Here is an 11853-nt window from a genome sequence, read left to right on the forward strand (position 1 = left end):
CATAGAGCTCCGAGACAGGATTGTGTTGAGGCACAGATCTGGAGAAGGGTACCAAAACATTTCTGCAGCATTGAAGGTCCCCAAGAACACAGTGGCCTCCATCATTCTTAAATGGAAGAAGTTTGGAACCACCAAAACACTTCCTAGAGCTGTCTGCCCAGCCAAACTGCACAATCGGTGGAGAAGGGCCTTGGTCAGGAAGGTGACCAAGATCCTGATGGTCACACTGACAGAGCTCCAGAGTTCCTCTGTGGAGATGGGAGACCCTTCCAGAAGAACAACCATCTCTGCAGCACTCCACCAATCAGGCCTTTATGGTAGAGTGGCCAGAAGGAAGCCACTCCTCAGTAAAAGGCACATGAGAGTCCGCTTGGAGTTTGCTAAAAGGCACCTAAAGGACTCTCAGACCATGAGAAACAAGATTCTCTGGATTGAACTCTTTGGCCTGAATGCCAAGCGTCACATCTGGAGGAAATTGACACCATCCCTACGGTGAAGCATGGTGGTGGCAGCATCATGATGTTTTTCAGCGGCAGGGACTGGGAGACTAGTCGGGATTGAGGGAAAGAGAGATCCTTGAAAGAAATCTGCTCCAGAGAGCTCAGGACCTCAGACTGGGGCGAAGGTTCACCTTCCAACAGGACAACGACCCTAAGCACATAGCCAAGACAACGCAGGAGTGGCTTCTCTGAATGTCCTTGAGTGGCCCAGCCAGAAACCGGACTTGAACCCAATCAAACATCACTGGAGAGACCTGAAAATAGCTGTGCAGCGAAGCTCCCCATCCAACCTGACAGAGCTTGAGAGGATCTGCAGAGAAGAATGGGAGAAACTCCCTAAATACACGTGTTCTAAGCTTGTAGCGTCATATGCAAGAAGTCTCGGCACCTAAAGGACTCGCGAAGGTGCTTCAACAAAGTATTGAGTAAAGGGTCTGAATACCTTTGTAAATGTGATATTTCAGTTTACATTTTTTAAGTAAATGTCTAAAAACCTGTTTTTGCTTTGTCATTATGGGGTAGATTGATGGGGGGGGGGACAATTGAATCCATTTTTGAATAAGGCTGTAACGTATCAAAAACTTAGTCAACGGGTCTGAATACTGTACGAATGCAATGTATGTATGTATGTATGTATGTACACACACAAGCAGCGGGGTCTGAAATCAATCACAAACTTGAAAGAAATTAGCAAAAATGACCATATAAATAATTCAAATACTGAGCTATATTGTATGCTAAAAATGTTTGTGAAATTATATTATTTTATACTAATACAACTGCTCAGAGAAAGATATTTTGTTTAACAAGTAATACTTTCATATTTGCATAAAAGCGTCTGCTAAATGGCATATACTATCATATTATGACTTTTTTCAAAAGGTAGGGGTCAAAATTATTGACACCCTTTTTTCAATACCTTTCAATACCTCACGAGGATAACAGTACTGAGACATTTAAAAAAATAAAAATGTTTTCTGGATTGGAGAACCTTGGGAGGGATTCTAGACCATTCCTCCATACAGAATCCTTCCAGATCCTTGATATCCTTCTTCTACGCTTCTGGACCGCTCTCTTCAATTCAAACCACTGGTTTATTATATACAGTATATATACAGCTCTTCGACATGTCTTTACATTGTCCTCTCTAATGACGATTAGATTAAAAAGTTGATTGGATGCTCAGTCTCCACTGCTAGAAATGGCCATGTAATTATGTTCAGTATTTGTAATGAATAGTCATGGAATTTAATAGAACCCTGGATAGCTTTTTTTCAACAATATTGTAGCCTAATATCATTCCCTTGGTATCTAAAATTCATCTCCATTCCTGATCGGATGTTGCTTACCTAACTCGCAAAAAAATCGAAACTATGTTCTTACCAATGTGTTTACATTCTAGTTTATCGGATAACATTGTAAGTATATTTACCTGGGTGTTTCAAACAGCATTGTTACAGAGCGAGTGACCAACTACCACAGCACCTTTACCGTGAACTGGATAAGGATCAACGCTCTCACATCTAACATTAGTGTCTGATCTTTGTAGAAACATTTAGTAAAATAGTGTACACTATTTTTAAGAACAAAAAAAAAACTGGTTTGATGATCTATGACCCCCCTCCTTTTTGTGATCCGATTTTAAACATGTTCTGTAAGATTTTTATGGTGACTAAATAAATACACTTGCAACTAGCCTGGGTCTCAGTGGAAGCCTTGTACTGTACCTATTCAAACTGCTCTGTGTATTGAGACATACTGCTTTATCTGCTTTGATAAATAAATACCTTCCTTCTAGTAGTCTCTGTAATGATTTTGTTTTTGTCATTCATCCACATTGAGATGATTAGTGGTCCCTAACCACGGATACAGGGTCAGGTATTATTTACAGCCCCCTAATGGTTTGGTATTGGATTGGGGGTTAGGGTAACCTGATTCTTGATCTGTGTTAAAGGGCAAGGTCTACCTTGTGACTCGGTGCTGCATGTGTCACTCTTGACTAACACCAGGGGGCGGAAGAGAGGCATATGGGACAGAAAAGGGTCAATCCCACCCAAAACAGAAGACATTACCAGAGAAAACAATCAATGGTTTATGACTTTGATGTAAACATCCGGAGAGGCTGGGGACACAGTTACCCCTGGGTGTAGGGATTCAAGTTCAGCCAAAGACGAGAGAAAGGATGAGTGCCCGAGGAACAGAGCAGTGTATTACGGGGACAAATACGCTTTAGTGTTGTGATCTAGCGACTGTACCACAGAATATATACTAAGCCTGTGTTTACACTTTAGAAGGATTGTTTTATACCGTTTTTGTCTACTTACAAAATACAACTTCAGCAAAACAGCAGAGACTGTACATTAGTCTTTCATTGTTTGACCTAGCCAGGTGCACCCTCATCACTTCCTAAAGCTAAAGTGAAGTATAATTAGTAGCTGCTCAACAGAGATCTTCTCCTCTTCCTCTCTCAGGAGTCGCCATTCTCTCCCAGTCCCTGGCCGTCCAGGATGTCCACCACAGGTTTTCCAACAGTTTCCAGCAGGGGACTCCACTCAGGGGCTTCTATGGCATCCAGCAGCATGGCCAGCTCAGCCTCCAGCTTTTGTACTGTGTCCTCTACATGCTGCAGGAGACAGACAGGGACCATCTATCAGCCCAATTCACATGGATTCTTAGGCCCTGTCCCTTTAACCTAGACCTGAGTGTCGATCTTAAAGACTTGCTCCGGGAACTTTAGCGACTAGTTACTATTTTTTTTAACTCCCGCTTTGGGCTGGATGTGTCCATGTGTAGTTCATACATGCATAATCTATGAGCAGATTTACTGTTTTACCTTAATTACCCACGAAATCCCTAGTGTGAAAACAATTGTTTTCTGGAGCTGTGTGGTGCCATTTTCCCTACAGTTTCCCCCACATGGGCCAGCCCCCAAGCAATTTGAGTGACAGCTAGCAAGATGCACACAGAACGATTGAGAGAGGAATGACACGGTGCACATATCTGCACGTATGTGACGTAGTAAGCAATTTTCGGGGATCACTTTTTGGTCGTGAGCCTACTTTCAGAACTAATGACTAAAAAGTACCGGAGAATCTCTTTAAAGAATTGGATCGTAAGTAAGATATGGCAAAGTTTCCATATAGCATATCAATGTACAAGCTGAAGCTATTACCATTGTTTTTACCTATCCAATACCCACCACTGTTTTGAGGGTTTAAGTGCCTTGCTCAAGGGCACAACAGCATCTAGGATTTGATACCAGCAACCCTCCAGTTATCAGCTCACTTCCTAACATATTTTCCCTGTCAGACCCGTGATTCAAACTGGCATCGCCTCTCTAAACGCTAGGCTACCCGCCGGGGATAGGTTCTCCTCAAATGCACTCAATACTCACTCAACATCAATACTCTCTGGGTGGCGTGAATTTAAAGAGGAAGAAATGTTAGTAACTGAGTGAATTCCACTGCTGAGTCGTTTGGATGGGCTCTTTAGCTAAAAAAAATTAAAAAAAATATGATCCTTAAAAGGAAATAGTGCAGATAGTTTGGCCGTCGATCAAACGAAAAACAAGTTGATATACAGTATTAATGTTACAAACCACTGGGAAATCTTCCAAATTCCTTCAAAGATCGAGTGTCTGATTGAACCCTTTAAGTGTCATACTAAAGAGTGCCATAAAGGTCACACCACTTTTTTTTTAAAGCAGCATGTGTAAGGACCTGTTATATCACCTTTTATTATGCTATGATGTTTGGTTATGAGTGGTTTGTGAAGCAGAAACATATGTCTTATAACGGCTTTATAAAGGCTTTATTAGATGTGTTTTGTTTAATGTGTGACCAAACAAGACCGTGAAAAGCATTGATTACTACTCCACCTTCTCCACTACATCCAGTCTGTCATGAAGAGTACTGTGGTCCTGACAGGCACTCGACCGGACATCTCTGGGTTGGAGCGCAGACTCGGGTCCTGATGGAAAACAACTGGCCATCGGTGATCATTTTTGATTACAAGACAAATATGTGTTATCTTGCAGAACAGATCATGTTTTCTCACTTTATTTCTGACTTTACCAACACCTGTTCTTTTATCATTTCAATAGCTTAGTCTTACTGTACATCCTTCAAACAGGCTAGACTAGAGGACATACTTATAGACTTCAATACACACCAGAGCAGAATTCTCAAATCCTCCCTGAGAAAACCCTGTGTATTTTTTTTTCTATACTATCTCTATCCACAGCTTAATTTCTTCCCAGCAGAAATGGAAAAAAACCTCAGTTCTGTTCCATTATGAATCCAACTAATCTGTAAAGGTCACCAAAACAAGTCTTCCTTGTCTCCTCTCCCTTGTTTTCCCTCCCTCTCCCGTCTGTCTGGTTCACAGACGGTTCAACGTGTTTTCTATTACCTCTACATCTCCTCTCTGCAGGCAGCCTGCTGCCCAGCCAATCAGTTCACCATAAACCCCCAGCCACATGCCATTCTGCAGACATGGCGCTCCAGCAAACGTAACCAGGATCAGTACACCCTCACTTTCACCAGGCCGTGACCCAGTTTATTCAGAAGAGATGCCGATGATCCAGAGTCAGTGCAGCATTGCATACTTGTATAACCTTAGGCCAAATAGACTACACCTTTTGGCTTAGCTTTGATACACAACTCAACACTTTGTCTGGCAGTGAACTGTGTGGTGCTCTCAGTTGGAATCAACCTTGAACCTTTATGGGTTGGGTGTGGTGGAGAAACATGGAAAAACATCCATACATTGTTCGACCACCTTTTTCCATTTGCCATGCAGGTTTAATGGTTCCAATTAACCACCTACCCCTTCTTAAGAGCCCTTATTTTTCTCTGTGAGCTGAAGCGCTGGTCGCCGGTGGCTATGGCAGTGAGGAATGTGGCTGGGATGTGTGGTCCGTTTGTCTGTGAAGACAGGTGTCTTCTCAATGACGCATAGAACATGTACAGTATAATCTATGGCATGGAGCCCTGTCTATTCTCTTCAGCCACACTTCCTGTTGCACCTGGTTTCCATGACGTCACAGAACGTTTTAACATAAACCATTCAAGCTGGAAATGTCTTTCTTACTATATATCGTCCTAGGACCTTAGGAAAGTTTTTTTAATGTAGATATGCACACTAAAAGGCATTACAAACACAGAACAAAGACCGTTATATATATATATATGTTGTATATATATATGTTTGTATATATATATATGTTGTATATATATATGTTGTATATATATAGTGTTGTATATATATATGTTGTATATATATATGTTGTATATATATATGTCGTATATATATATGTGTATAATATATGTTGTATATATCGTTGTATAATATATATATGTTGTATATATATATATATATGTTGTATATATATATATATGTTGTTATATATATAATATGTTGTATATATATATATGTTTGTATAATATATGTTGTATATATATATGTTGTTATATATATAGATTGATATATATTGTATATATATTAATGTTGTATATATATATGTTGTATATATATATATATGTTGTATATATATATGTTGTATATTATATTATGTTGATATAATAGTAGTGTTTGTATATAATATATATGTTGTATATATATATATATTATATTATATATGGTGTATAATATATATTGTTGTATATATATATATGTTGTATATATATATGTTGTATCTATATAATGTTGTTATATTATATATGTTGTATATATATATATATGTTGTATAATAGTATATATGTTGTATATATTATATATATTGTGGATATATATATTATAATATGTTGTGTATATATATATATATGTTGTATATATATATTTGTATATATATATATATGTTGTATCATATATAATGTTGTATATATATGTTGTATATATATATATATGTTGTATATATATATGTTGTATATATATATGTTGTGTATATATATATATGTTGTGTATATATATATATATGTTGTATATATATATATGTTGTATATATATATATATGTTGTATATATATATGTTGTATATATATATGTTGTATATATATATATATGTTGTATATATATATATATGTTGTATATATATATGTTGTGTATATATATATATGTTGTTATATATATATATATGTTGTATATATATATATGTTGTATATATATATGTTGTATATATATATGTTGTATATATATATGTTGTATATATATATATATGTTGTATATATATATATATGTTGTGTATATATATATATGTTGTATATATATATGTTGTATATATATATGTTGTATATATATATGTTGTATATATATATGTTGTATATATATATGTTGTATATATATATATGTTGTATATATATATATATGTTGTGTATATATATATATATGTTGTATATATATATGTTGTATATATATGTTGTATATATATATGTTGTATATATATATATATGTTGTATATATATATATATGTTGTATAATATATATATGTTGTATATATATATATATATATGTTGTATATATATATATATATGTTGTGTATATATATATGTTGTATATATATATGTTGTATATATATATGTTGTATATATATATATATATATATATATATATATGTCTGTTGAGGGTTGAATTTGGCCTCTCTCACATGTATAGTAGTCTGTTCCCTGCCGGTCACAAAAGTAACACAACATAAGGGGCATTTACTTTTCCAACATCATGACTGTCCTCCAGTGCCCTGTGAACAGCAGTCATGAATTACCAGTTGTGCTGTTTTTATGGCGCTATCCCACGGTACAATTTTACAAGCTCCATTACACCACCACAGAGCATGCCAAGTGGACCCAGGAGAAAAGCCAAGGAATCCCAAAGGATGAATGTGAGATGGAGCTCCTCTTTGGATTTCTCTCAATAGAAAAACGCAGCACATGTCTCTGCGTCAGTACTACAGACGGTCCCATAACTTCCCGTATGTGAAATCCATCTGGACATATTAGCCGGTCGGCAAACTTCAAGGCTTTTTCCCTGAGGAAGACGTGTGACATGTCAATTGATCACAATCTGTGAAAGATGCATGGAGGGCATTGTCTTTGAATTGAAGTTTAGCGCGTGATAACAAACAAACACGGTTCTATAGCTATCCAGCGTATGTAATCTGAGCGTAGTGGTTTGCTGTTGAATGCCAGAATTCCCTGCTCTGGTAGTTAAAACAGCCTCTGCTTCTCTGGTTTGGCTGTCAACATGTCAGGACACCAAAAGGCCCTAAGACTGCAGCTAAAGCTTGTCTGGGGGGAGCGTGTGTTGGACAAAGGCAAATGAGGCAGATGATGACATGCCTGATGAAGTGCACACTCCTTTGTGTATTCTATCATAGTTGCACCAGGAGGTTGAGAAATACTGACCCACACACTCAGAGGAAACCGGCTATAGGAAAGGAAAAAACAGCAGCCCACAGGATCCTGATCTAACACACTCTGCCCTGGGAGACAGGGTTCGGGAAGATGGCGTGCGTGTTTGCGGTGGAGTGAATAATGAAGAACACAGTCTGAGTCAGAGCATTAGATCAGTTAGTACACAACACCAGTGGTCCCACAAACCAGCTATTGCCTAATACAGGCCCGCCAATGAAAATAAGACTAACAAGTTGTTAGTCAGATCTCCAGGATATTTCCTGGATCGATAGTGTGTTGGCAGAAAGAGCGAGAAATGTGTGGTTCTATGTGTTGTTGCCACAGTTGGCCATTCCTGGTGTATGAAGTCACACTCAAGCCTATATTGAGTAGGATATGGAGGAGTGACCGAAGTGTTTGTGATTTTCTCTGGAAGTCATTTTGAGTAATGAACAAGGTTGGAATGATAGGTTTTGAGACAGACACGGGACATATGGATACGATTGAAGATGTTTGTAGTCAAACACTGTACTGATGAAGTACTACATGGAGAATGGTCGATGACACTTTAAAAATAAGAAACAGATGTTCTAACCCCATGAGTCCCTTTTCTCTCTCTCTCTCTCTCTCTCTCTCTCTCTCTCTCTCTCCTCTCTCTCTCTCTCTCTCTCTCTCTCCTCTCTCTCTCTCTCTCTCTCTCTCTGTCTCTCTCTCTGTCTCTCTCTCTGTCTCTCTCTGTCTCTCTCTCTGTCTCTCTCTGTCTCTCTCTCTCTGTCTCTCTCTGTCTCTCTCTCTGTCTCTCTCTCTGTCTCTCTCTCTCTGTCTCTCTCTCTCTGTCTCTCTCTGTCTCTCTCTCTCTCTGTCTCTCTCTCTCTCTGTCTCTCTCTGTCTCTCTCTCTCTTCTCTAGCCGTGTCTGAATACCCAGACTAGCGTACTACATAAACTGTATACCCATTTTGGCATTTTAATTCAATTGTCTTTTCCAACTCACGTATTCGACAACAGCTGATAATCAGATAAATTGACGCGCTGCACCAAAATTAAAGAATGGCGGGAGTCAACGCTTTTGCGCATTTAATGATTCATTCAGAAAACGACTTTCTAAACTTCACGTACTGTAAAACATCATTTTTTTTCTCATACTATTTACTACTCTGGTCTGGGTATTCAGACACGGCCTTTCTCTCTCTCTCTCTCACACACGCACACATGTTCATCCAACCATCACCTCCGCACACACACATCCTGTAACCTATATGCTGAATGACCAAGATTGATATTCCTTAAAGAGCAGGTCCATTTCACAGTGGAAAGATCCCCAATTCATGTAAGCTTCGACATCACATTACGCTTCTACATCTGCATGGCTTGCTGTTTGGGGTTTTAGGCTGGGTTTCTGTACAACACTTGGTGACATCGGCTGATGTAAAATGGGCTTTATAAAAACATTTGATTGATTGATTAAAAAAATTATTTCCAGCGATTCACTAAGCACAAATAACTCTTCAACTCCATTGCATGGTGAGTACTCTGCATTGCTACACTCTTAGAAAACAGGGTACCAGAAGTGTTCTTCGGCTGTCCCCATAGGAAAATCATTTTTGGTTCCAGATAAAAACAGAATCTGACAGAGTAAGCAACACACCTATTGATGGTTTGTTTACCCATCTCCTGTGCCCCCTGCCCTTTCCCCTATGACCTCTAATCCCAGCAACACCCAATCATGTCTCTTACCTGCCGCTGCGTAGCCAATGAGGAGGAGCAGGAGTCCAAGTGAGATGGTGTAGGGGCGGGTCATGGCGTAGGAGAGGAAACCTGGAGTACAGCTGGAGTGTAAAAGCAGAGTCTTAACTGTCTCTTGCAATGAGAGAAATATGGAGGAAGTAGAAAAGAAAGAGGAATAAAGAGAGAAAGAAATACTCACAGTGTATTCAGTGCCCAAAAGCGTATTGAAAGTCTCTCTGTCTCTCCTCTTCCCTCGGCTGCACCCAGTTTCCTAATGAAAACATTAGATGCAGAACAAAAGCCCTTTATCTGAGGGGAGGGGTGGGGGGTTGTTTCTAGGGTGGAACTCCTCAGCCTAGCTGGAGCCTGCACTGAAGCATACTCCAACACGGATAACATTTAGCAGAAAGGGCATGAAGGTGGGGTTGTAATCATTGTGGAACGATATGATATGTAATGACACACTGGGTGAATTCAGAGTGAAGAAAAAAATCATCCTTAAGAGTCTATTTAAAAATATATATATATATTTCACCTTTATTTAACCAGGTAGGCCAGTTGAGAACAAGTTCTCATTTACGACTGCGACCTGGCCAAGATAAAGCAAAGCAGTGCGACAATGAACAACACAGAGTTACACATGGAGTAAACAAAAGTACAGTCAATAACACAATAGAAAAATCTATATACAATGTGTGCAAATGGAGTAAAGAGGTAAGGCAATAAATAGGCCATAGTAGCGAAGTAATTACAATTTAGCAAATTAACACTGGAGTGATAGATATGCAGATGATGATGTGCAAGTAGAAATACTGGTGTACAAAAGAGCAAAAAAAAGTAAATAAAAACAATATGGGGATGAGGTAGGTAGTTGGATGGGCTATTTACAGATGGGCTGGGTACAGCTGCAGCAATCGGTAAGCTGCTCAGATAGCTGATGCTTAAAATTAGTGAGGGAGATATGTCTCCAACTTCAGCAATTTTTGCAATTCGATCCAGTCATTGGCAGCAGAGAACTGGAAGGAAAGGCAGCCAAAGGAGCTGTTGGCTTTGGGGATGACCAGTGAGATATACCTGCTGGAGCGCGTGCTACGGGTGGGTGTTGTTATGGTGACCAGTGAGCTGAGATAAGGCGGAGCTTTACCTAGCAAAGACTTATAGATGACCTGGAGCCAGTGGGTCTGGCAACGAATATGTAGCGAGGGCCAGCCGACGAGAGCATACAGGTCGCGGTGGTGGGTGGTATATGGGACTTTGGTGACAAAACAGATGGCACTGTTATAGACTGCATCCAGTTTACTGATTAGAGTGTTGGAGCCTATTTTGAAAATTACATCGCCGAACTCGAAGATTGGTAGGATAGTCAGTTTTATGAGGGCATTTTTGGCAGCATGAGTGAAGGATGCTTTGTTGCGAAATAGGAACCCGATGCTAGATTTAATTTCGGATTGGAGATGATTAATATGAGTCTGGAAGGAGAGTTTACAGTCTAGCCAGACACCTAGGTATTTGTAGTTGTCCACATATTCTAAGTCAGAACTGTCCAGAGTAGTGATGCTAGTCGGACGGGCGGGTGCAGGCAGCGATTGGTTGAAGAGCATGCGTTTAGTTTTACTAGCGTTTAAGAGCAGGCCACTGAAGGAGTGTTGTATGGCATTGAAGCTCGTTTGGAGGTTTGTTAACACAGTGTCCAAAGAAGGGCCAGATGTATACAGAATGGTGCCGTCTGCGTAGAGGTGGATCAAGGAATCACACGCAGCAAGAGAAACATCATTGATATACGTATACAGAGGCACCCCCATAGAGACTGCCAGAGATCCGGACAACAGGCCCTCCGATTTGACACACTGAACTCTATCTGAGAAGTAGTTGGTGAACCAGGCGAGGCAGTTATTTGAGAAACCAAGGCTGTTGAGTCTGGCAATAAGAATATGGTGATTGACAAAGTCGAAAGCCTTGGCCAGGTCGATGAAAACGGCTGCAGTACTGTCTTTTTATCGATGGAGGTTATGATATCGTTTAGTACCTTGAGCGTGGCTGAGGTGCACCCGTGACCAGCTTGGAAACCGGATTGCACAGCAGAGAAGGTACGGTAGGATTCGAAATGGTCAGTGATCTGTTTGTTATCTTGGCTTTCGAAGACTTTAGAAAGGCAGGGCAGGATGGATATTGGTCTGTAACAGTTTGGGTCTAGAGTGTCACCCCCTTTGAAGAGGGGATGACCGCGGTAGCTTTCCAATCTT

At 39.6% G+C, this 11853-nt stretch overlaps 1 protein-coding gene across 2 annotated transcripts; it reads right to left on the bottom strand.

Moving 5' to 3' along the window:
* Positions 1-1575: 1575 nt before the first annotated feature.
* LOC109888758 (placenta-specific protein 9) lies at positions 1576-9932 on the bottom strand. 2 transcript variants are annotated; one of them, XM_020479928.2, is made up of 4 exons: positions 9810-9932; positions 9620-9711; positions 4378-4469; positions 1576-3123 (listed from the first exon to the last, which is right to left on the bottom strand). In XM_020479928.2, exons 2-4 carry the CDS (start codon positions 9681-9683, stop codon positions 2968-2970), a joined length of 312 nt encoding a protein of 103 aa, XP_020335517.1. In that variant the 5' UTR covers positions 9684-9711; positions 9810-9932; the 3' UTR covers positions 1576-2967. The 2 variants fall into 2 exon arrangements, with proteins under 2 accessions (XP_020335517.1, XP_020335518.1); XM_020479929.2 differs by having other exon boundaries at positions 9620-9700; positions 9810-9905.
* Positions 9933-11853: the final 1921 nt, after the last annotated feature.

Source organism: Oncorhynchus kisutch, linkage group LG4, assembly GCF_002021735.2.
Source record: "Oncorhynchus kisutch isolate 150728-3 linkage group LG4, Okis_V2, whole genome shotgun sequence".
NCBI lineage: Eukaryota > Metazoa > Chordata > Actinopteri > Salmoniformes > Salmonidae > Oncorhynchus > Oncorhynchus kisutch.

Coding starts and splice junctions, on each gene's coding strand:
- LOC109888758 (XM_020479928.2), bottom strand. CDS start 9,683: ATGACCCGCCCCTACACCATCTCACTTGGACTCCTGCTCCTCCTCATT. Junction 4,470..9,619: donor CATTGGCTACGCAGCGGCAG/GTAAGAGACATG, acceptor GTTTTCCATCAG/GACCCGAGTCTGCGCTCCAA. Junction 3,124..4,377: donor GACTGGATGTAGTGGAGAAG/GTGGAGTAGTAA, acceptor TGTCTCCTGCAG/CATGTAGAGGACACAGTACA.